This window comes from Silurus meridionalis, chromosome 17 (assembly GCF_014805685.1).
Source record: "Silurus meridionalis isolate SWU-2019-XX chromosome 17, ASM1480568v1, whole genome shotgun sequence".
In the NCBI taxonomy this organism is placed as follows: Eukaryota; Metazoa; Chordata; class Actinopteri; order Siluriformes; family Siluridae; genus Silurus; species Silurus meridionalis.
The window spans coordinates 6670286-6696777 of record NC_060900.1 but is presented as its reverse complement, the minus strand read 5'-3'; the positions used below and the strand labels follow the sequence as shown (position 1 = coordinate 6696777).

General features: G+C 37.5%; 2 protein-coding genes across 7 annotated transcripts in view; one reads left to right on the top strand and one right to left on the bottom strand.

Annotated features, from left to right (window-relative positions):
* kank3 (KN motif and ankyrin repeat domains 3) overlaps positions 1-13888 on the top strand; it is a 17129-nt gene extending 3241 nt beyond the window's left edge. Inside the window, exons 2-13 of one of the 4 annotated variants that reach the window (XM_046872281.1) lie at positions 6721-6775; positions 7008-7084; positions 7241-8842; positions 8933-9041; positions 9130-9354; positions 9968-10058; positions 10158-10377; positions 10471-10613; positions 10792-10992; positions 11130-11228; positions 11632-11717; positions 12483-13888. In XM_046872281.1, the coding sequence (XP_046728237.1) occupies positions 7051-7084; positions 7241-8842; positions 8933-9041; positions 9130-9354; positions 9968-10058; positions 10158-10377; positions 10471-10613; positions 10792-10992; positions 11130-11228; positions 11632-11688 (2781 nt within the window). In that variant the 5' untranslated portion in view covers positions 6721-6775; positions 7008-7050 and the 3' untranslated portion in view covers positions 11689-11717; positions 12483-13888. Of the gene's footprint in view, positions 1-6720; positions 6776-7007; positions 7085-7240; positions 8843-8932; positions 9042-9129; positions 9355-9967; positions 10059-10157; positions 10378-10470; positions 10614-10791; positions 10993-11129; positions 11229-11631 lie in introns of all 4 variants that reach the window. The other 3 variants (XM_046872282.1, XM_046872279.1, XM_046872280.1) reach the window with 3 other exon arrangements.
* Positions 13554-26492, bottom strand: dpp9 (dipeptidyl-peptidase 9). Of its 3 annotated transcripts, none has more exons than XM_046872285.1 (21): positions 26326-26492; positions 24231-24321; positions 23912-24150; positions 23499-23611; positions 21855-22028; positions 21583-21754; positions 21265-21375; positions 21020-21148; positions 20483-20544; positions 19396-19496; positions 19100-19277; positions 17826-17985; positions 17645-17724; positions 17382-17534; positions 16854-16989; positions 16551-16696; positions 16265-16411; positions 15982-16134; positions 15627-15769; positions 14876-14987; positions 13554-14270 (listed from the first exon to the last, which is right to left on the bottom strand). In XM_046872285.1, exons 2-21 carry the CDS (start codon positions 24284-24286, stop codon positions 14178-14180), a joined length of 2658 nt encoding a protein of 885 aa, XP_046728241.1. In that variant the 5' UTR covers positions 24287-24321; positions 26326-26492; the 3' UTR covers positions 13554-14177. The 3 variants fall into 3 exon arrangements, with proteins under 3 accessions (XP_046728241.1, XP_046728239.1, XP_046728240.1); XM_046872283.1 differs by lacking the exon at positions 26326-26492 and adding an exon at positions 25490-25622; XM_046872284.1 differs by lacking the exon at positions 26326-26492 and adding an exon at positions 25490-25621 and having other exon boundaries at positions 21583-21751.

The following is a 26492-nucleotide window of genomic DNA, read 5'->3' as shown; positions in this document are numbered from 1 at the left end:
TGGACAATTTTTATTAAATTGAATGTACAAAATAAAAAATTAAAATGTACATGGTGTACATGAATCCAGTTTAAAAAATGAACAGAAATTAATCTGAATAGCTTTAGTGAGGTTTTATTTAGCTTTTTAACCTATATCTTACCCACAGATATATTTTTTAATTGTTTATACATTGTATTAGCTTATTTACCAGGCACACAAATTTAGCTTTTGTTGAAGTACATAGTGTTTCTGGATTTTTTGTGAAACTCAAGCTAAGAATTGAGAGCATTTTATGGATTTGTAAACCAGCAAGCATTTATTTAGATTCTTCACTGTAACTCAAACACTGGGGAAAAAACAGTCAGTTTAATATAAGCCCTTTTGTGTCCTGATTTAACTGCTGTGACTGAGGGTTTTTCCTGATCTTCTGGAGTTTAGGGTGAAGGGGTATTTTGCCCTTTTATTCCTAGTTTAATTCTCATTCTTGATTCATATTTCAGTCATTTGAATAATTATTCATTCACAAAACAGTTCAGTGAGTTCAAATGTCACAGCCGTAATGCTAGAAATGCCTGTGTGCTTGGTTTGTGCCCACAGACGGTTCTGTCTAAAAGCATGCTTAAAGTCTGCTGTCTGACGTGTCATTGGCTGCATTCTGTGGTTTCTTGTAGCACAAAATTACAAAGAGCAACACTCATAAGAACAAGAGAAAAAAAAGAAAAGACTGGTGATATTTGTGTAGGAAGAACAGTTCGTCCTGAAAGTAGATGTTTTGTCTTTAGAATTCCAGTGTTACAAGGTTATGAGCTTGAATCCAAAATACACCGAGCATTTCTTTAAACATCTACAAAATTCACTTTGTAATATTCTAATAGACACAGAGCATAGTGAGCAACACGTTCACTTGAATAATAATAATGTTTTGTAATGTTCTTGTACAGGTTTTTTTAAAGACTGTTTTGGATCTTAAGCTTTCAGCATCCTACATTTTCTTTTTAACTCGAACATATGTCATTATCAGCCTCATTTTAACTTATTTACCGTGTGTCAGAAACATAAGTGTGTAACGTAACAATGTGTTCTGTTGTTTCACTGACTCGGTCACTCTGTGTTGTCTAGCAGGCGGAAGACGAAAAGTAGAAATTATGCAGCATGGCGGAATAGGGAAAGGAACAAAAATAGCAATTAAATGTCGCTTATTTGTTAATCCAAGTAACAATTCAAAATACTGGAACATGCCACAGTATATCTATCATAGTTAAATAAAATAAGAAAACTAAATAAATAAATAAAAAATGTCATTGGTTTCTCTCAGGATTGCATTTGTCAGTCTAGAGGCCCTGGGTTCGGTAAGATCTTTTAAATGTACTCACAGATTTAAAAAATATTTATAGTAAACAAATTATATACATTTTAAATTCATACACATGCTAAATGAGTGTTAAACCCTGGATTCCTTTTAAGTGTACTTAATCATTCCAAAACTAAATCTCTTTTGGTATGCTTTAAATATACAAAATATGCATGTACTAATCGTGAGACAGAGTTCTGCTTCTCAGAGGTGTATCAGGTCATTTCATATTAATTATGAGCTCTAACTTTACGTACAGGACCGGAGGTAGTACCTTACAGAGGCAGGAGTTCATAAGTGGGAGCGTTGCCTCGAAGCATGTTTACAACCATGCTATGTGCCTTAAAGCTTACATGGGTCACAAGACAGGCCTGCAGTCATGTTTAATTTGGCCCTCCTGCACGTGGAAAAAATAATATAGCAGCAGCTCATATTATACTACTGCTCAACATCTTCACACTATCCAAAAGTCACAGCAAATCCATAGAGAAGCAGTCTGGAGGCACTTACTATAAATCTCTATATCTACAGGCACTTAAGTTTCTTTTGGGGCAGGCTTTACTGTGCTCTGAATCATGGTTAAAATCAACACCTATGTACTGCATGTCATATGTCACACTCACAGCAAAAAATAAAATTGTGTTGAGTAACCAGAAAATTATTTTGGTTGGATGGCAAGCTATAAAAGAAAAAAAGAAAAAAAGAAATCACAATTATTTTTTTATCTATGTACATTAATTCCCTGCTTTACTGCAGAATTGCATTTGCCACATTTGTTTGGCTGATTTTCCCGGTCTCTCACGGACCAAAAAACTTATAGGAATTAGTTTTTATAGAGTTTTATGTTGAAATAATGACATTTATTAATGAAAATATAATTATTAATTATAATAAGTCATAATAATAATGAGTCAAATGTTAATACAGTACAGAAAGTAAAAAATGTGGTGACGTGTATCTTTAACTCTGCCTCTTTTTCGGCGTCATAGGACACTTCAACCAATAAACAAGCAGAGAAACTACACATAGGCTGCACTACTGCAGAACTGTATACTGTACAATACATTTCGCTATATTTTTGCAAATGTTTTCTGTTTAAAGTGTGTGGGAGGATAATTTATGGTAAGCCATAAATGATTGCTTGTTATAAAATTACTTTTTATAACAATAAAAAAAAAAGCATTTTTTGGGTGGTGTCCGTTTATCACGGTTTTTCGTTTATAAACGGGGGATTACTGTAATTTAATTGGTCAGATGGCAGTAGAAGCAGCGATAACACATTTGTTACTTTTAACATGAAATTATAAAAAGTAGTATGTTAAAATATCTTGTAACTATTAGGGGAAAAGTCTACTTTGTTTTAAATCATGATCTACTTTTCCTACATTGTTATTGATTGATTGATAAAATATGTTTTCATATTTTAATTTGGAATTTTATCTCAAGAAGTCTATATCTACATTTCTTGCTTCATGGTGTTGGTGTAACATCTTATGCTGAGTAAATACAAGAAACTGTATAATGTACTTGTTTGATATACTGAGTGTAATCATGTTATGATAAGGGTCACTCTCCTCAGTAAGGTCACAGAAAGAAGTAGCGCTCATTTTTGTTGATTGTGGATTAATAACCCATGCTTGAAATAGAAAATAGAGCTGGTTTCCTAGAAAACTAGAATAGTCCCACCCTCATGGTTTGTTGAGATGAATAAGAGGAATGTTGCTGTTATGTCTACAGATCTTGCTCTGGATGTAAGGACCTTACATTATGGTGATGTGCAAATGTGCTTAACAGCATTATCCACAATATTCAATCAGTGTAAGTGGGTATTTGAAGCAGGAATTTGTGTGCAGCCTGTTGCATTTAAGCATGTCTGGACCTGAATTATGCCATGCTAAATATACATTAACCAACCAGAAATAGTTCTCAATGTTGGCACTGCCTCAATTGTGCTTTTATTTTAAGATTTAATTTAAAAGAAGGCATCATTTTGCTGAGTAGTTTTTTTTTTTTTTTTTTTACGAATAAAACCTTGGAGATCACAAAGCTCTTTGAACATGAAAAGGGAAAAATGTTTTGTAAATGAACATCTATTACTGTAAGTGATGTTATTTACATATAAATATAAATTTAAATGATGTGCTTCAGGTCAGTAAAATATAAATCTGTTTAAATGTATGGTATAGATTTATATATTAGAGCTTGCTCAATGCTAGCGTGTTTGTAAGTGAGTGTTATGTATGAGTTTCTCTGAGTGAAGGATTTCATACTTTGTGTACATTGGATTGTTGTTTGATCCCTCTGCTTGGGGAGCATGCTGAAAGCTGCTGGCTTATATGTTCTGATTAAACTGTTGAACAGGGTTATGTCGTTATGCCATTATGTATTAGCTAGGAATTCGACTTTTATATAGTTTCTTGTTGGTACTTGAAGCTTATTTTTGTTTGCTAAGTATTTATTGACTGAGGAATATTATAAAGTATGTTCTTACCAAGTAAATCTAAAGCCAACCTCTACTTAATCTCTCTGTACTGCTTCCAGCTCGATTTTAAATGGAGGACAGAACTGAAAAAGAGAACAAGGAGACTTTAGAACATTAGTCACTGAAAGAGCATAATGGTTCATTATATGGTGTTCAGTGTGTCCTTTTGTTTGGTACAAAATCAAGGGACTTTTTAAAAAAGTGTGGAAAAGATTTTTTTATGACGACTACATGCTGAAGGCATTGCTTTTTTATTGTCGGGCTTACAAAGAAATATGTGCTAATATTTGTTCATATAAAAGTATGTAATTGTATCGTGTACCAAACACTACACATGAGTTTCACTAATGTAAACCCATCAGTTTGGAAGCTATTTTTCAAATATTCCATGGAATAATTGGAATTCAATACAGGGATTTTTGATGGAAAGTCAGCTGATCTTGGGGTGTGACAGTATGCAACTGTGATTTGTGTGCTTCATTTCCTTGTTATGTATCCTTCTGTGGTTTTAAGGAAGCAGCTTGTGGTCCATTGATCATTTACTTTTCTGTCACAGCGCTATAAGACAATGGGGGGCGCCCCTGGGGCCTTATCAAATCCATTTCCCACCAGGAAGCTGCAGATCATGGTGTTGCTGTGCTCTGCTTAAATAGGAGTATAAAAGACTTTAAAGTATTCATCCTTCTGTTTCTGGGCTTTGTACATGTACACAGATTAAGACTTTACGACTCCGACTCGTGTTCATGGTCAGTCAATGTGTGTTCTTTCAACTGTTATGTTTGATACATGCCCCAACCCATACTGTCCCTTTAGGGGAAACAGGAGAGAGGACCATGAGGTCATGTTTTGAAAACATGACTCATGTTAAAGCAATACTCTAGCCGAATATGTGTAACAGAGTGACGTGTCAGGAAATATAAAAATGGTGGGCTTTTGTTTAAGGGCCAACCTGGTCGTTCTGCATTGTATTAATGCAGTAAAGCATAGATGCTCTCAGCTACTAAAATAACTATTTCAGTAATATTTGGAACACTAACATCTCCTGGCAGTATATAACCGACCCACTTACTGGTAGTAGTAGTATTTCAGATTCATGTTCACCTTTAACCCAAGTTGGTTTAGTAACCTGAATTTAAATTGGCCATTGAAGCTGTGAAACACTTTTTGTTGTTTGTGTGAAACTTCCACCCTTCTGTGATATTAAATGGGGGGCTGAGAGGAATGTGTGTCTCTCCCCCCCTCCCTCTTTTACTCTTCCCTGTAATTACACACTTATCACCACGCTTTGTAAACACCATGAGACGTCTCCTCAAAGATTGTGAGATTGAATGTTCAGCAAGTTGATAGTCCAGGAAACAAGCTGACACAGTAATGTAGTCGAGCATGACCGACTCTACAGATTTGGAGCATGAAGGGAGGTCATGAACCCAGAACTACTCAAGTATCAAAACATAATTCTTTGTCATTACATCCGAGAAAGTAGAGTTGTTATTATTATTTTGATTCACAGTAAATTTAGGATGTAGTCATATGAAGCCCATTCAAGATTTTCTGTATATCATTTATAATATATATTATCTATATACTCACACAGTCTTATACTCACTGCACAAATTACAAGTTGAAGCCTGGTCACATTAGCAGGATGTAAGAGGGAAGTAGTAGTGGAATGTGCCTAGGGCTCTCCAAAAACACATCTGCCTGGATAACATGCTCCCCCCCTTCCTATACACCTCTGTTTTTCAGACTGTGTGGGTGGGGGGGTTCCATGACTGGCTCTTTCCAGCTTTCTTAATTAGAGTTCTGGTCCTGTAAAACACACAAACATACATAAAGAATAACATAATGAAAACCACTTCATAGCGTTAACGTGCATGGCAAAAATCTATATGAAAGGAAATTTATGTTTACAGGGAAAAGGTGAAAAAACCTCTGCAAGACATAATAAATGACTCGTTTAGAGCGATCTGCCCACAGAATACAGATTAAAACATTGTGGGTTATTACATATACAGTATTACATAATGTAATATAATATAACAATTTGTTATACGGCAAATGTTAAATGTATAGAGGGGTGTGCAAATACCCTGTATGAACCTAAGATTAGATAGTGACCACATAAGGTAAATGTCTACAAGATCAATTACAAAAAACGTGATGTGTCCTCGTTGAAAGTGGTGGTCATACCTGTGACTACACAAAAGGCATTGCTTTTTAACATCTCACATGGCTTTGTGTCATTTTCTAAGCAGGATAACTATATATTAATACATTTTTTCTGTGTTTTAGTACATATTCATCTGTGTCTCAAAAAAGCGGTTGTAGGAAAAAAGGTACATATTGCAGAAAAAAAACTTAAAGTACACAAACTATCATTTAAAACGATTAAAATTATGTTCATTCAGCAAGCTCTATATCCTGGTCAAGGTCTCAATGGATCTGCAGTGTCTCTTGGGAAGGCAGGCAGGTATACACCCTGGATGGGACGCTAGTCTGTTGTGGATTACAGTTGACCATTATAGTTAGTTTATGGAGTAATTTCAGGACACATTGGAAATCAGGAAGTTTGGGAGTTTCCCAGTGGGACATTCCGTTTTCCTCTCTCTCTCATTTGTACTCACTAGAAAGTAGCACAAACAGTCTCACATACTGTATACTCACAAAACCTTTCACACAGGCAGAGTAGAAAGATCCAGCTTTTAATTGGGTCAAGCTGTTAAGTGTGTATTATTCATTTCCCCTGCTTGTAGGTGTGTATTTACTAGTGAGAGGTGTGGAAAGGTGATATAGTGTATTTTGTTATAAGCTATATAAATTAAGTTAGATAATATAGCTAAATAAACAAGGCTGAGCATTCTTTGATGTACATTGTTTGTGTTGTCCTGTTGTTGTTTTGTTTCAGAAACTTTAAGTCCCACAAAGTGAAATGCTGGCGGGGAGGATATGACTTCATGGAGGTGCGAATTTAGTCCTGGTGTGATAAACTGATACTACCCAGTTTAACATTAGCTAGCTAGGCTAAATTTGTAACATTTATTGCCTCTCTCTGAAGTGCATGTATAGCAGACATGCTTTGAGAGCGGAGCGTATCTGATGACGCCTAATTTTGACCCACCATTCATTCAACAAGGCCTTTGTTGACACTGATGTTTAAATGCAGTAGGTAATTTATTCATTTCTTCTTTTCAGGTCCTGAAGTGACTTCTGGAGGGGCACCAGAAAATTCCAAAAGATGACTCAGTCTGTGCATATAAGCCCCAAACTGAGTAAGTATTTTTTCTTTAACCTAATAATAAAAAATGGCAGTAAAAATAGAAATAAAATATTTTGAGATGCCTTTCAAAAGTTTTCAAAGTATAAAACAACAAAAGAGCAATAAGTACCGGTCACAAAAGTAACAAAAGAGATTATGTTTTCTGCAGATTTGGGTTCCCCATTTCATTGTGCCACTCAAGATGAAATGGATCCTGGTGCATCCTATTCTGTACAGACTCCATATGGATTCCAGCTGGACCTTGATTTCCTTAAATATGTGGAGGATATCGAAAGTGGTCAAACATTGCGCCGAGCTAACATGAGCCCTCGGAGAGGATCGCGCAGTGAAAGAGTCACTCAGAGGAGTGTAGGGGGTCGCACCAGTGGTTGGACTTCTACTGAATCACTGGCATCAACAACCAGCGAAGATGGTCGTTCCCTTCCCCCACCTGTTCCTCGAAGCATTGTTACATCAGCCAGCAGGTCACAGCCACTTTCACCGTCTATGGTGATCAGTCCCACATTACCATCTTGTTCGAAAATGCCACCTCCTCCACCACCACGTAACCCCAGGGTAGAGAGAACGTTATTAGAGACAAGCCGTCGACTACAACAGGAGCAGAGTCTATACCCACATGGATTAGGCTCACCTCTTTCAGATGTTCCAAAGGAGTGTGCCAAAGATTGTGGAACAAATAGCTGTTTTTCATTGTCTTCCCAGATGGCTACAGATGGCCACCAATTACAGATTTTACCAGCAGTGCAGAATCCCTCTACTGGTGGCTGGACCAGATTTAGTCCTCACAATTCTGGACTGAGCACCCCAGCCTCATGCTCTGGAATGCAGTCATTGAACTCAGGGCAGCTTCAGACAGTGCGGGAACAGATGGCCTTAGCCCTTAGACAGCTCCGGGAGATGGAAGAAAAAGTAAAGGGAGTACCAGCACTTGAAAGAGAAGTGTCCCTGCTACGTGATGAAAAGGATAGGCTGCTTGTGGCCCTTCAAAAGAAAACAGAACAACTTGGTGCTCTGGTCAATGAAAAAACCTCTGCTCTTGTAGAACCTGCACCCATGTCATCATCTTTAGATCCCAGCAGTGCAGGTATAAAGAAAAATTCCAGTGAAAATGGAAAAGAGTTGCCTGTTCTGGAGAAAAGATCCATAGCTGTAGGTGGTGATGTTCCACTTAAACTTGTGGTGGTTCAGGATGCAAAAGATGCAGCTGTAGAAGCTTCTGTTGATGTTTGTCACAAAGGAACGGAAACTGAGCCAATGGCCGTCCGTGATGAAGGAGTTCAGGCTGAAGTCCCAACAAATGAAGTGGCAGTCTGGGTAATGGAATCGTTACTTGGGCTGTCAAGCGAGACTGAACAAGAAATAGACAGTCTGCAGGAGACCATTAGGTGTCAGCAAGAGTCAGTTCATCTCCTTGAGAAAAGACTAAACCAGGCCAATCAGGACCTTGAGGAATTAAGGGCTTTGGAGATGGTGAGAATGTCAAAGGTCATGTTAGAAAGAGAGACACTTGTCAAACCTGAAACAGCTGATGTGCTTGTGGAAACTGAGCGTTGTTTCAAAACCTCTGTAGGAGTCGGGGTTTCCGGTGCAGACTTTCCAGCAATGAAAATTGATCAAAGTATTCAAACAGACTTTGTGGAACCAGTAAATAAAAAGATGGCTATAAACCAGGTCAACACGGGTATTCAGTGGGAAGATCTTTTTAGCACCGACAAAAAAGACGATCAGGAACAGTCTGTCTCTGCCGATGGTGAGTATAAACAAAGCATCTTTAGTCAAACAATTGATCATCCGAAGTCTGGTTGTAGTAAAAAGGTGAATGAACTGTTTCCATTGAAAGCTACAGGTCCCCTGAAATCCATCATGAAAAGAAAGGATGGGAGTGGCTCTAGTGCTGCCTGCAGCAGTGGCAAGAAAAGCTTAAAATTTGTAGGGATTCTTAATGGAGGGTGAGTGAGTTATTATGTTCTGATAGTTTGCTACTTGACACTATTAAAATAAAGATGTTCACAGTACTGAAAAATGTATTTTGTTTAGCTATGAGTCAACATCTAGTGAAGAGGAAGACGAGGAGGATGAAGAAAGCTCTTCTGATGGAAGTGCAGCTGGCAGGTGCTCAGACAGCAGTGAGGACGAAGTTGCAGCTCTAGAGGATACTTCTGATGAAGAAAGGAATATCAATTTGGATGACAGTGATAGTGATGAAAACATACCAGCTGAATCGGATGGAGTCAAAGAACAGGCTGAATTACTAAAGGAAAAGTAGGTTACTATAGATAATTCTTTTGCTTTGTATATTAATGTGGCATACCAGTTAGTAGGAAAAATCATCGAACAATCTAATTTTGGATCATTTGTCCCCCATTTTGCTCACACTTACAGTAGTCACAATTTATCTTTGTTAATTAATAAATAAATATATTAAAACAAACAAAAAAAAAACCAGTTAGAGGGAAATCCTATAATTTAAATACAGTGGTCAAAATTTACATAATTTTTGTTCAAAGAAAATAAGTGGAAACTCAAACCAATTTTGACCCATTTATGTTTGAGTGAAAATTATGAGCCACACTCAAAAATATAAGACACAGTTGTAACTGACTCTAAAAGTATTTATAACTAGTGGAAATATTTATGTGCACCTTTTCAAATTCATAAATGGAATAAAGTGGACCGATCTAAAAATATTGCCATTGGATCACTGTGCTGTTTTTGTCACTAAAGTGCGATCGAAATGTAAGCAATCTGTTCAGGCCTGTGCAGCTTGATAAGCACCCACATGTGCTGCTCTGTAATCCATATAAGACAAGTAAACTTTGATTTTTTTTTTACCTTGTTATCTTCATTGTAAACATGCCAGACACTTTTCTTGCAGGTTTGAACTGAGTTCAAAAATGCGTGAGGCTTGCCTCATTTTAAAGAACCACCTTAATGATGGTGCCAAAACAACAAAGAGTAAAGAACAGGTAGGACTGCTATAAATCCAGACTACATACAGTTACAGTGAAATTCCTTTTTTTCTATTCCAAAGTAAAGAATTAAAGATATTATGTAACCTCATGCAGCTCTCCAGCACCCATACTGTGCAACTGGAATGGTTCAGAGTGTCCAGTGCTAAGACAGCACACCCGCCTCGAGTTTCCAACTACCTGATGGCTTTCTCTGAGCTGTCCCCTGCCCTGCTGCGGCACGTGGTCAACATGACCGACGGCAACGGCAACACAGCTTTGCATTACAGTGTCTCCCATTCCAACTTCACCATAGTCAGACTCCTGCTTGATACAGGTTATTATGTTTGCAAGTTATGAACATGGACTTTTCAGGCATGTTTGTGGTCTAGTGGATGTTTTTTTTTTTAATGTCATGCATGTTGTTTAGGTGTGTGCAATGTGGATAAGCAGAACAAGGCAGGATATACTGCTGTGATGCTGGCAGCATTATCAGCAGTGAAAGAAGAGGAAGAATTGTTGGTAGTCAAGAAGTTATTCAGTCTGGGCAATGTCAATGCCAAGGCAAGCCAGGTGAGTCTCATGTCTTGCCTGAATTGGAACTGGTGCTCGAAACCTGTTATCACTATCTGAATAAGTTCATTGTAAAGCGACACATAACCGCTTGTTATTGTCAGTGTGGGCTACATTACCTTTATTTGAGTAAAGTATATGTTTTTGTGCTGCATCTTTTTTGCTTGACTTCGTCTAGGCCGGTCAGACGGCGCTCATGCTGGCAGTGAGCCATGGAAGGCAGGAGATGGTGCGAGCTCTACTTGAGTGTGGTGCCAGTGTGAACATACAGGATGACGAGGGCTCCACAGCCCTCATGTGTGCCAGCGAGCACGGGCGTGCCGAGATCGTCTCTCTTCTGCTTGAACAGCCTGGCTGTGACATTTCCATTGTAGATAATGTAAGTACGCCAGACGACATAAGACATATTTGCTTTGCAAAAACCCAAGGTGTTTTTTGTTTATCTAAATAGGCTTCTGATAAAATTGACCAAATTAGTAGAATATATCAGTTAAATACAAACTTTCTTGATTTTAGGATGGCAGCAATGCCCTTTCTATTGCTCTGGAGGCATCCCACAATGACATTGCAGTGTTACTTTATGCCCACATGAACTACTCGAAAGCTCAGTCTGATGTAAGTATCTCATCACTAAATATACGTGACGCACGCAATCAAATCTTATGTCTCAAATTTCATAAAAGTGCATTAGACGCTTCAAATTGTATGTTGACAGGCCTCAATATGCACCACAGAACAGAAACACAGCTACCAGTGTTAGCTGTAATGAGTCTGTTTGTAGTGCTTTAAAAACTAGCTGTGCAGTAGGTAAGGAATTTAGGTCATGCTGTTATAGGAAAATAATCCAAGATTTTGCAAAAATAATAATTTAGCAAAAGAAGACCTGAGGCCCTGAGCTAGACACAACAATGCAAAGATGACCATGTGGACTGAACACTGCATGAAAGTGTTAGGTTCTTAGATTTTCAGGTTCTGTTCCATGCCATTAAATTATACATTTTTTTTTACAATGTTTTAGGTGTCCCCCAGGGCAAACCATCCATCTAGCCCTAGAAAGACATGGCCCTCTGAGTGATGAGCCACCGGCTCTAAAATGGGCAAGAAGTAAATATGAGCAGCTTTAACTTCCTTTAATAAAAAACTAACATTGTTCACATTACAGGTTTATATTTAATAGTTATTTTTTTCCAGATATTTTACTTGGTGTTATGCCATTTAATGCATTACATTACAGTAATTATTTTATGTATTATTGGGATTGTAAGACATCTCTGGATTTTAGTCTTGTGCAAAGAGGACAATCAAGACCCCTGTAGCTGACACTGACTTGAGTAGCAAAGAATATCGTTGCGTAGACTATCATTGAATGATTTCAGGTTCAACATGTGTTCACTGTGGATTGATGCACAGGCTAACGTGAGCTTTGTTTTGTTCAGACTGTAGCTTTAGATCTGGGTGTGGGGATCACGTCGTGTTCATTTGGGTGATTCACACTGTTCTGTTTAAAGTTTCTTATAATGAAACCTATAAAGCAATGCAGCACTGATTCACTAGAATATCTGTAGACTTACTTGATCTGGTGCAACATTTTCTTCTGGTGAGAACAATGTTTCCTGGACCACATCAAACTCACAAATGCATATGATCATAATTGAACTGTATCCATTATATGAAAAAAATTAAGTGCCTTCAAAATGAGAATGCAAATTTCTAATGCAGTGTATATTTCTAAAGTAACATGCACATTTATATATTTGTATTATCATATTTACTTTATGTGGGCAGGTTTAAAAAAAAAAAAAAAAAGGCAACTTAAAAATCCCTGTTTTAATCTGGTATGATTTTTTTTTTTTTTAACTTTTCCTACAGATTAGTGGTGATCGATTGCATGTTTTTAATGCATCTGTAACTGTGAAGAGAAAAAAAAGCAATTGTGAAGAAAAACAGGCCACAAATAGCAGACATTCATACAGTATTTAAGATGCCTTGGTGAATGTGGCCTTTTGTATACAACTGGCTTTAATGTTGCTGTATAGGTTTATTCCAGAGCACACCAACACCAGATAATTTAGCAAAATTATAAATCAGCTCAAACATGTATATTTGAGCATTGCAGATAGGACCACAGATGGTCAAATCATAACATTTTGATTTCTTCTTGGGGATTCTATATTCTATTTAGTTTGATGCAGTTTGTTGCACCCTGAGCAGAGATAATCGCCAGCCCACTTGGTGTGTTTGTGCCACCTAGAGGTGAAAATGCACATGAATCCTCATAGATGTGGAGTGGAAAAGTTGTAATCTTTTGCTTACAACTAAACAAAAAAAAACAGCATGATATAAACGAGCTACTCATACTTTATGTTAAAGATAAAACCAAAGATATATTATCATTGCATTCTGGGGTATTTTCTGTGCATGGAACAGAGGAAGACAGCAAATAAAAAGTCCATGGACAGTTTCACTGTTTTTTTTCCTGCTTATAGTATAGTATCAAGTAAAGTACAACTGTACCAGAAGAACAGTGTTAAAGTTCATATGCTTATGTACTGCTTTGTATTTTTTTTTTTTATATTAAATATTTGCTTGTTTTATGTTCCTGGCCTAACCCCTCCCTTATACTGTAATATATTATTGCAATTTTTATGTTTCATTACATGCCTTGGGATACGTAGACACCTTAAAACATGAAAATAAAGTTTATTATAAAAATGTGGCTGCCTGTTTTCCCAGTATACCAGCAACCTTAGAGATTTTATATTTTCTGTTTTTTTCCCCCCGAAACATTTGCCATTGGTTCTATAAATGATTGTGTGTAAAAGCACACAGGATTAAGTGCTTGGTAAATTAGCCACTTGGATAATAAAACAATAAAAAAGACTGGAACGCTGCTATGTAATGAGTTTGTACATAATCACACAACTTATGAAAGAGTTGGAATTCATAAAAAATATGTTCCTTTAATAATACACACTTAAAATAGGAATCGTATGTAGTAGTGTGAGGTGTCTTTATGCAAAGCCACATCATTATCCAGGTTGCACATTACCACAAGTGTATTTATAGAACAAAAGAGCTTTAAGTTAAAATGATGTGTTAACCCGGAGATAAGAGGTTTCTCCGTATGTGAGGGGAGAGGAAAAGAAAAATGTCTGTTAGGCCACTAGGAAGAAAATAAAAAATAATTGGCAGCTTCTTTAAATTTAGAAGGGGAGTGAATGGAGGGGAGATACATTACCTAGATGTGGCACAAAATTTACAAAATCAAAAAAACATAGCTTTAGCGGTTGATGAGTTACACGGTTCCTTTTGTTGAAAGGGTGTCGTAAACCCCCTCCCTCACCCTCAAACGTCGTTTTCAAATCTGCTAAAACTGCCGACATGCTCAAAATTTTGGGAACACATCTTTTCCTGGGTCAGAGTCCCCAAAAGAAAAAAAAAAATGGATGAATGACATTTTAGGGAAACAAGTTCCACCCTCAGCTGTTCGGAGGTGGTGGACTGGGATTAGTTGAGTGGAAGTGGGTGAAGACTGGAGACAATCTCAGCAAATTGCAGCTCCTATCAGAGATTTTGCTGGAGGAAGTGTAGCAGCATGATCTCGTAGTGCTCACCGGACTCCGGGCAGCGGATGCTGTGCCTCTCATTGGGATAGATCTGAGAAGAAAAGCAAGAATTTTGGTGTAATGTTGAAGGAATTGATCGAGTTTGATTTGGGACAGGTTTCACATGTTGAATACTTCTAGGGGGCACAAAGTTTCAGCAATAAAATCATTTATTAGAAGCAGAATCAAATCTTTTACAGAAAAACAACAGTTAAGGAGGGATTAACGCAAACGCCCTGAAATGAAGCAGTTACCACATAAGTTCATTGTCTAACATGTGGAACGTTCACAAACGCAGATGCTTTTGCTTTAGGTATAAACCGATATTCCTTCACCAGCCCCTCTTTTGACCACTCTCGATTTAAAACCAATACGAATTCTGTCCCGTCGCTGACACTTGAAATTCCTTCCATAAATATTCAATATTTAAGATTATATATTACATAACAGACATTTCTAAACGTTTCTTTATGTAACCACCATTCAAATCCCTGTTACTACAGAAATATCAATGTATTTCCTGCAAACCTTCAGAAAGCGTGTTAAAGATATCGACTGGCTTGATAAAGAGTCATTCTAGAAATATAAAATATAAAAATCATTCATTTGATTTAGGTGAAAAAACTTTGCAGTAATTTAATGGAAAAAAAAGCAAACCTGTAACTGATACGGCTTTCCTGCACGAATAAGCTGAGACACCAGGAAGTTGGTGTGGAAAAAGTGCACATTCTCATCGAGGAACCCATGTAAGATTAGTAATCGGTTTGGCCTGAAAAAGAAAGAAAGAAAGAGGCTTTTTATTTGTCATTACATTCCAGGGAAATTCTTTCTTTGCATATCCCAGCTTGCTAGAAAGATGGGATCAGAGTGTCAGACATGATACAAGTGCCCCTGGAGAAGAAAGAGTTAAAGGCCACACAGTGGCAGCTTGTTCATGCTGAGGCTGGAACCACGCTACCTTTCGATCAGAAAAGTGATTAATAGCATTAATGTAAATATTCATGGGTGTAACAGGAATACAGGAAAGTAATAACTTCAGTCATGACTTTTTTTTTTTTTTTTTTAAAGCGCAGCTGTTAAACAAAACTTAAATCGGATTTATTTACTCGCAGGTATTATTATTTATTCAGGGTGGTGAATCAAACATGTGATAAAGGCTGTCCATATGTTGTGAAAAGCACTTTCCTCTGTTACACAGCCCTGCTTTGCAAAAGTAAAAAAAAAATTTAATTGCTTTGTATGGTATTACTTTAGTGTTTAAATATTACGAGACTTTATAACACATCTCCCTCATCCTAAAACCTTCATCAGTTATGGTTCCACTTTTGAACTATTATTTATTTATTATTATTTTATTTTTTTCTCTCAGAACAGTTGATAGACGTGTGCTTCCATTGTCAGAACTCACTCATTTGGAAGTTTGTCAACATGCAGAGCCACAGAACCTGCTTCATAGCCCTGCTGGTTGTTTTCCGGCACGTCCATGTAGCGCTCTGTGTAGCCAGTGTCATACGCCATCCACACCGTCACTGGAGCGCCGGCTATAGCCACCTAAACAAACAAGACTTCAGATTAGCTTGTTGTTACAATCCTCATTTCATGACCTGCAGATTAAATTCTTTTTGAAAGATACAATTGCAGTGGAATCAGGTGATTTTCACAAAAGAATTCACTCAAACAGTCTAATTTTGGGTGATGTACATATGGTATGTTTTTAACAGGAAGCATTCCACAGCCTGCACAAGGCTGGACACGGCTCTCACCTTGAACACGTTAGGACGGCGAATGAGGCCCATGAGGGACAGGAATCCTCCATAAGACCAGCCGTGAATTGCCACACGACTTAAGTCTATAAATTTGTACTTGTCAGCTACATGCTGAAGACCTTCCACTTGGTCCTCAATCTCCACCTGACCCTGAAGACAAAAGAAAGAAAGATACAATTGATCAGATTAGATTTTCCCCCACAGTGTAGCCCTGGCATGAACTGATAGGACAGTATTAACGAGAAGTTATATATTTTTTCTAACAATTATTTGGACGCACCATTTTGTTTTTCAGAGCTCCCTCGAACTTCAGTCCCCTCTGGCATGAGCCTCTTCCATCAATGACGACCACCGCATAGCCTAGAGATGCTAAAGTGTTCAGACGCAAATACTTCACCCCCTTGTAGGAGTTGTTCACTAACTGTACCTGGGAAAAGCAAAACATTTTCTTTGATTTAAAAAACAGAAGAAAAAAAAAAAAAAAAACTCATAGCATCAGGGGCATTCATTAAAAAAACAAAAACAAATTGACTGCACCTTTAACAACAGCATAATAGCAAACCAACCTGAGGGCCACCATACACAAACAGGATGGCAGGGTGTTTTTTGCCTGGCTTCAAGTTGTGTGGTTTGTACAGCATGCCATAGAGGTCAAAACCAGACTTTGCAGGAAAGCTAAATATCTCGGGCGGAACGTAATCCGCTGGGCAACCTTCGGAAAACAAACAAGCAAGCAAACTACCTTAAACTAAACAAACGTCTGAACCCTAATATTGATGAGTTTAAGGCTGGGGGGAGGGATTATCCAGTAAAGCAATCACAAAATGACACCGTTTATAGCAGCAAAATTGACGCTTCGTCGTCCGTACCTGCTGCTTCCATCATGCTGGCCCAAAACTCGGGCTCTTTGTGTAAAGGGTCGCTGTCAGAACCAACCAGCTTGTAGACATGAACACAGGGAGGAGTGCTCACATTGCTATAATGGCTGATGAACATGTCAAAGTTCTGCAAAATAAATAAATAAATAAATAATTAAAAAAATTTAATAAATCCCAAGGAGAAGGTAAAAAATAAATATTTGGACATTTTCATTTGATTGACTGCTTTTGGTCGTATAGCTTCTAGATATCTCTGCAAAGTCAATGAAAATAAATGTGGATTAAACATGACATTTGATCACTTATTCGATCACAGTCTGATCTACATTCTTGTATGCTGCAGACTTGAAGATTCTTGTCAGCAAATAATGCGAGTCTGTGCTCAAGTTAAACAGCATGAACTAAAAATAAAGGACACTTGTAGAGAACTAATGCTACACATACACACAAAAAATCTAACTTTTCTGGGAGCAAAAACATATCCCATGAAACTCATCCCAAACTGTTCCTGAAACTTACCTGGCTAATAGAACAGCTATGTGAGAAGCCTGGCTTTGTCAGTCGGACAATGTCTCCTGGAGACTCATAGCTTACTACGTACAGGTGATGCTCCAGGGGTGTGTCTTTGGTGCCTTGGAAATACACCAACTTTGTCTCTTCATTTACCCAGATCTAAAAAGAATAAAAGGAATTGAAGCAGACACACAAGCTAAAGTGTGAGAAACTATTAATCAAGCAGCACTACATAGATATCAATAGCATTTGGGGGCTACACAACTGACCTTTGACCCATGTCTAGCTAGCACCTCCCATTCTCCACTGGTTACGGTCAACTCTTCTTTTATTTGACATTTGAAATCATCTAGGGGAATAAAATGTCACACAAAAAATAATATATAATGTTATAGCTAAAAATATTTATATAATCTTACAAGCAAAGCAAATGTAACTGTGAAAATGTACCTTCAGAAGGACTGGAGTTCCGACTCCACTGGTGGCAACTGGGCTGGAGAAGGCTTGTTACTTTGTACAAATGGCAAAAGCCTGTCTTTGACTCATTCACCCACAGGAAGGTGAGCTCATCATTACTTGTTTGAATAAAAGGATAGAATATATCGTGGACCTGTTTTTAAAAAGGGAAGGAAAAATAAAAAAGTGTATGAGCCAAACTAAGATTTTTGCAACTCCAGCAGGGTTCCCTGTGTTTCCTTTTTCCAAAAACAGCCGTGACTCACTGAATGTCCTCTTAAGATAATTCACACCTGCCAACTTCTTTAGCATTCAAGTCAACAATATAAACACACACACACTCTCAAAAGCATTATTCTTATTATACGCTATTCCATTTTTATTTGTATAGCAGAAGATACTGTCACAAAAGTACCTTAACAGAAATACAACAAACATATAGATGCCTAATTATGTGACAGTAGGACAGTACCGTCACATGATACAGACAGTAGTGTAGGACAGTAGTAGAAAGGTGTTTAATGTCACAGGATGGTGGGGTTATAAATCACTGCTCTTCTCCATTTGTATACTATAAAGTCAAAAAGAGCGGAGTGTGTTGAAAGGATGTTTTGAATAAGAGTCTCGGGATGCGCACATGACACTTTATCAGATGAAGCAAGAGTGAAACTTGCTTTAGAGTCATCAAACACACCAAAGATCCAAGTATGAGTGTTCAAAGCTCAAATATTTCCAGAACTGTACCAAAGACTTGAGGAAAAATAGTGACCCTGGCATGCAATATACTAATTTGAGTAAACAGGGTTTCTGCGGGTCTCACAAAGTCAAATTGAAGGCCTTTCTCACGACATCAAACACAGACAAATAAGATTGCTAACGTTGTTAGCAACCTTAACCAAGCCCTAAATTTAATTGTTTAAAGGCAAGTTTCGCTAAAAATGCGCCCCCCCATCGCTGAAAAATAAAATCTTGATTTTAAAATCTAAAAAAAGACTTTGGACCCTGTGGAAACCCTCACAGAGCAAATTAAGTCATCTTATTTTATAGTGAAGCCTGACAACTTTTATGCCATATTAAATCCCCACCTGTGATGGCTTGCTTTATTAGCAACTTTGCATGCACCAAGTGTGGAGAACATCAACTCACTGTCAGATTATGCTTTTATATAGGTTGCATAAAAATGCCAGTGTGCTCTAAATAAACTAGTAAATTTCACAAGTAAAACAAAACCCACCCACATTACCATTGAAACATATAACTGTGCTTACATTGATCCAGATATCTGTCAGCTCCTCATAAATGATGAAGGGCTGTACTCCTTCAGGCATGGCTGCCACATGCTCCTCCCACTGTGGATCCTCTGGGCTCACAGACAGAAACAGAGCTGGAGGCAGTAAAACCAGCTGCAGCTTCTGCTGACTGCGATCCAGCAACACTGCCCAAGCGCTGCCACGACACAAAGTAACGTCATCAGTTTATATGTCAAAACAGAGGACAGAAAGTACGCCATACTGCCCACGTTATTTAATTTTAGTACCCGGAAAACATTGTGTTGGCAACGTACTATTTGCCATCTCTTGTCCAGCCGGCCCGTGCAATGTACTCAGCTCCAGGAAAGAGAGTGGTGAAAGGCAGAACAAGCTCCTTGTTTTGTGTGCTCACAATCTGAGACCCAAAGCAAACAAACAGGTGGTACAAGTTTAATGCAATTTAATACAGTTTTAATTCTCTCTACAAATTTCCATTCTCATCTCACCTCAGATTCATCAACTGTGCACTATGGAAGGATATTACAGACAATATTTAAAAGGAATTTGCAAATTGTATTTGTTATCCATATGCGGACGCACAAATTGTGACATAATCCAAATGCAAACCCTGCATTAACGTTTGCGTTTTTGCGAACGCACAGCGACTGCCTAATTTCAAATGGAAAAGCGAAGTCCATTTGCAACTGTATTATCTGTCTTACAAGTTATGACCTTGTCATATTTGAATAGCAATATTAATTACCAAGTTTGCGTTTTCACTTAGTCACGTATGTACCCTGATAAAACTCAAATAAAATCTCACTTCCTTTTGCATTTTAATTTCCAAAGCCTTACACTAAAAGCTGTCAATCAAGTGTCAGGGGTGGGACTATATTATTGGGCATGTTTGTACTGGGAAGTGCCATCACTCACAGTTGATGGCCAATAGAGGAAATGCCAGTAATAGACGATTTTGCAGTATGTTTTGAACATTGGAGGTAGTCCGTGAAATTTTTCGAGGACATTATGACTGACCCTTCGCAAAAGGCTTGATTGACAGGTCTACTTGTCATGGCAGCATGGCTTGTGGAACATAGCAACAGTAGCTAAGGAGAGCGGGTTATTGCGAAAGATCAATTGCTTATGCATTTATGAAAACTATGTAACTTATTCAATGTAGAGTATGAACTGTCATCAAATTGTGTTCATGCAGTCAATCCCCTAAATTGCCATATATTGGTAATAACTTCTCTATAAGTAGCCTTTTGCCAGCTAGCAGAGCTGCCTGGCAATAAAGAATGTCAAAATGTCTAAGAAAACAAATGTGTGTGTGCCCTCTGTGGATAAACAAAACCCCATCTTTAAATTGAAATGAAACAAATAAGGGAACTCGATACTCACCTCGCCACCCACATCGGTTCGAATTTCTACCAGTTTTAAACTGATCTGGGGGTTTTTACTCCCTTAAATTGAGAAAAAAAATTGAATCAGTGCACTATAAAAGTACAAATTAGTTCAGCACAAAAAAGACAGTAAATGCAGGTGCATTAGTTATTATATTAATCCAATTCTGATTAGAGAAAACAACAACAAAAAAGATTGCATTCTACTCCCCATCCACATATTGTGCCACAGAGAATCTTAAAGTGTACTGGATATCTGCATTAATTAAACAATATAATAAAAGTTAGCTTGATTTGAATAAAATGAACACAAAGACCTGCTAAGTGTTCCAATTATTTCTTGTTCCCTTGATAGTTGACCTTAAACAATGACTTTAGCACAATGTTCCCCAGCTGACAAAGTATCACAGCATTGACAATGTATTAATTATATGGAATTATTCTCAAAGGTTGTTAAATTTTATTCATGAACACCTAACACACACAATACAGTACTGTTTCTCTCCAATATATGGTGTATATCATAAATAATTACCAGTGCGCGGGTATCTATAGACATCTGCTTTGCGCTCCTCCAATGCTGGGGAAGGCACATGAATGATCTCAACCTCAGACTCATCCACCTCCTCATAGAGCAGCTGCACGATTTTCCCACCATCTGCAGCTAAAACAAGTGCAGAAAGATAAAAGCTAATGTGTCTTTCATTCAATAAAAGACAAACACTAAAGAGACTGCTACTACTTTTATTAAACTTTGTGAAAGTGAATTCTCAAACAAACCTTCAGAAACAGTTGGACACCACCAGTAACCGGTAAAACGGTCAAACTCCTCCTGAATCACAAAGGTCGCGACACCAGCCGACTTTGGGTCATCCTTTACATTATTTAAGCCTACACCGAAAGTAAAATGAAAGCGATTAATCAGAACAGATGTTTATATTGTTTTATTAACACGTATATGAGCACTACGGAGTGATTATTGATGACAAAACTATTTCCATTAGGAACTGTACTTGCATAATGCTACTGTCACTTTAAAATGATTCCATATAGGCAAGTTTAAATGTGTGGGTATCCAGGCTGCAAAATTTAGCTCACCTTTATGACAAAAAGTCAGCCTTCGCTCCTCTCTGGTTTCAAAATTAGTCACCCACAGGTCATTGTTGTTAACGAAAGCGATAAAACTGGGGTCGCCTGGGCAGATCTTGGGGTCCATGCGAATCCCTGAGCACTGGGTCTTAATCTCTACAGGCTTCATGGGCGCTGCCTGCTGAACAGGTAGCAATTTATAAGAGAGTAAAAATAACGTTAAACTGTTACAGCCCGGTTGTAAAGAAAGCGAGGAACTGCGAAATATTGCGATGACTCACAATGAAGCCGTTACGGCCACCGTCGTGGCAATAGAAAAGGCTGTTACTAGCTTGGAAGAGGAAAAGGCCGCTTTGCGCATGGTAGTCGTAGGACGTGATGCCGAACACACCGAGACGCTTTCTCTCGCGAAGGAGCTCCTCCTCCCGAGAGTACACACCATGCTGAGGAGTTGCCTGTGCAAAAGACACACAAAAGGACAACACAAAATTACAGATTCTCTGCTGGTTGTGTGGAAATTGATTGATAAATAAATAGATCGAGCGATAAAATACTTCATTAATCTCTAATAGAAATTCAACTGCAAACAGTAGATTGGACAAGCAAGATAAATCAAACACATTCATTGCAAAATGATAAAATATAATATTGGCTATTAAGTGTACATAGTCTTGTTTACACAAGTACAAACGTATAAACTATGTGGGACATTTCTCCTAGTTGCTCCATGTTCTTTAAGACCACAATAAGTAACTATATTGAAGCCTCAAATTTTTTTTTTCAGTCTCAAAGTCAAGTAAAGCAAGGGCACATTTGGGATTCCTGCAATTCTGTAACATTATTAAAAATGTTGATACACCTTGTAAATCTAAATAATCATTTAAAAACAGATGTCAGCCTGTGTGCAGTACTCTACCAGTCAGTGTAACAGGAAAATGGTTTTGGTTGAGTCACTGATTGGTACATATTCAGCAAAATGTATAGGACCAGAGATTTGTGCACAGGAAATGAAAACAAGAAAAACAAATGAGGAATTACTGAATATGCCTTGGCAGACATTTAATATGTATATGACACAATTACTATTATCCCTCACATACATTTATTTAGGACGATAAAAAAAATAAAAACAAAGATAGAAAAACAGAAATGAAGGGATAGCTAGAGGCGGAGGGGGAAAAAAAAGAGAGAACTCCAAGTGAGACTCATGCAGAAGCGCTTGTTATAAATGCTGTTGCAAATAAAACACCCTTTTTTGGTAGCTCCAACAATCAAGAATCACAAGGTTTGAATTAGATGACAGGTGAAAACAAACATCTAGAGATTTTGTTGTTTTTGAGACCAAAAGTGGTTAAAGAATTAAACCGTACTCTGACCGCAACTAAAAGTTGTATGTATTTAAGACTATTCCCTTACATTAGTAGTCAACCTGGTAAGAATGTATTGGTCATCTTTAATTAAAGCATGGTTTCCATTGTGAACAAATCACTCATTGATAAATAAATCAAACCAAAATAATTCAAAATGCATCTGGTGTGTTTTAGTGGTGATATAAAAATTATTAATAAAAATACGCCATGAGATATGAGAGTAGGACCATAACCTTTATGCGCATATGCTACTTGCACACAAACATGCCTGTTATTCAGATAATATCTACATTTTGATAATTACACCTTAAATATTAATTATACCGTATAACATACATTTAGGTAAAGGGTTCCAGTGCACACAAATAGTGTAATTAGTGTTTATACTTTTCTCCTCACTACATAATTATACATTATCTTGAATTATTTTCCATCGTTAAAATGGACATTCACCAGTGCTTTTGTATAAAAAAAACAAAGTCATTGGTCGTTGCAGCACAAACTATTCATGCCAAACCTTAAGAATGAAAGGCAGGCTATCAGGAAGTAAATTACCTGAAAATGATCTAACATCTGCTTCCAGGATAAAACCAGAAGAGCTTCTTTTCTGATCTTCTTAGGAATTTCAGAGTACAATAATGAGTTTTCCCTGCTCCCATAGGGCATACCTAAACCATAGAAACAGAACCAGACAGAGTAGTTAATCAATAATATTGATGTTAGTAATGTATATTTATAAATTATAGTTCAGAATATATATATATATATATATATATATATATATATATATATATATATATATATATACACACAAATGTATATTAAATGTTAAAGCACCCTGCATCTATTATGCTGCTTTAAATTAGTCATCAGGGAATAATTCCTACTGCGAGCTAAAATTAATGATTGCTCTCTTCAGCATATTCTGAGTTATACCTTTTCTCTCTATGATTCAAGAGAAAGATTACCAAGATAGTACAGTCGATGGGAATGAGGGCTAAATTCGTCGTTTTTCTGAACAAACTGGAAGTCGTGGGGCGCCTTGTTGATGATCATTCCAGAGTATTTCCGACTTCCGTGGATGATCTCACGCAGGCCGTCCCACGAGTGCTTTTCCACGAAAAACTGCGAGGGTACGTCTTCCATCTCCACCACTTCGGTGCTGTCTGAAAGGTCGTCTACCGCGGTCATCTTGACAGCTGCAAAACTGAACACAAAAACAGTCAGTCAGTCAAATTAGGAAAACACCCACCGATTATACCTTATTATAAATTCTTTTGTTAATACCTTTTCCAACTTCCTTCGTTTTCGTCTTCAAGTTTCACCCTTTTTACTCTATACATTAACTGGCACACAAGCCTCCACAAGATCTGGCAACCTGCACAAAAATAAGGGACATTGGGTTAAGGTTATGCTTCACTGCCAACGTACAGGAGCGCTTCACTTATGCGAGCACTGAGATCCACAAGGCTTTCTTTTGCCATCAGTTACTAACATTTCTACACAAAACCCACAAAAGATGCTTCTGATCGCTTATTACGCAAGTTAATAACCCAGCAAGAACACCTTTTACATATTATCTTGCCAGCGAAATGGCACTATGGCATTCCTGATGATCCCTGATACCCGTATGATATCAATCTCCTCCACTGTCATATGAAACTTATATATATATATATATATATATATATATATATATATATATATAAATATAAATATATTATATTATATATAAAAGATCCCAAACCCACTAAATACTGGATAAACGTCTCAGACTTCACTCTGAGCTCTGAAGTAGCTGTGAAGGTACACTTACTGTAAAGCAACCATCTCAGTGAGGCCTCAGGCATCCTCACAAATACATCACACACATGGGGAATGTTCAGCCATGACAGAAGCTACACGTTTTAAATGACTGAGTCAGCAAAAGCCATTGGTTTACAAAAGCTGGATCATTTGCTTTTTAAATATATTTTCTAACACAAACGGGTTTTACAAGACATCTAAATTAAAACTGTCCAGGCTACAGTTACAAATAGGGATAGAAATAATTGATAAAATATTTCTAAACTGTACACGAATATTTTATTATTAATACTATAATATAAATAATATTTTTATTATTATTTTTTTTTACTTTTTTTAAATATATGTAGCAAAAAAAATTCGAAAATGTGAATCTGTATGTATAGCTCTCTTAACATACTTTTAACAATAATTAAAAATTATAATAAAATCATAATACATCAGGCTAAAGGTATATCTTTTAGACAGGAAGTTGTTACTTTAAATAACTGGACTTGACCACACCGGTGACATGTAGCAGGCTAGTCAGGCTGGATACATTTGACTAACCGCTAATTATTCCGCTATTATACAAATGTTCAATCATATTATTTGAAAGTTATTAAGAAAAAAATAAAATTTCGAAAATTTCTAAAGTAATATATACCGTTAATTAAATAAAATAAAACAAATACAGACGGGTGGACAAGCTATCAGGTCTTACACAGACTCGCTAGCTAAAGCTTAGCCGTCCGACCTACCGACATATAATCCTGCCATTTCCAGGCTCATGGGTTCATGGGCACCGAGTAAAAAGCGCTCACATGTTTGACAGGTGGTTTTGCTAAATACCAATTTAAAAGGCTGGTTTTTTTTGTGCTAACACGACAGGCAATGACTAGGCAAGCTAAAGCGGCTAGCCGGGGAAGCTAACTGCCCCAACGCTAAGTGGCGAAAGTGAGTAGCTGTGTACAAAAAAAAGCACAGGTGTGGTTAAGGGTCTTGTTTTGGCTTATTTCATTTTCCTACAATAATTTTTAAAGGGAAAAAAGACAAAGAAAAAGGAACACTATTTAAATCGAGGTTACTAGCATTAGGATGAACCCGAGCGCAAACTAGCACTAATTGATTATAGATATTAAATGCTAATTCATCTATTTTTTGGTGTGTTGGAAGGATATATTGATCCTGAGAGCCCCGCAGTCCTGCCAGTCATTTGGCTGAAGACAATATCATGCTAATCGCACCAGGTAAAAAGCTAGCTAATGATAGCTATGTAAGTATAGTGAAATAGCAGGCTGTGGCTGTAAGAAAGCAGGCTGCCATTGTTGTAAAGCGAATCAATCAACGATCCATACAAAGATCACGCATTTACAATGAGCGAGATTGTTATCTTTTCCTGAACAGATTCAGACAATGGTCTGTGCGTGGATTTTATGAATGACTGGTGTACAGGACGTTAGCATCATTAACGCTCTGTAGATGTACTCGCTTCTCTCTCCCCCGTCGGCCCCAATAACAAAAAAAAGTGAGAATGAAATGACTGCTTAGGGATCAGACTCTCTCTCTTTCAGCCATTCCGCAACGAGCTACTTACAGGGATACCCTTAAAAAATCTCGTTCATCTGTGACCTGATGGTTCTTTAAGCGATTTTCCGGATTATTGCAGTCTCCATAGCCTGTGAACAACACAAAGCACAGGCGCTCACGAAAACAGGAACAGACATCCAAGACCATCCTCACTTCCGGGAGGACCGGTTTACG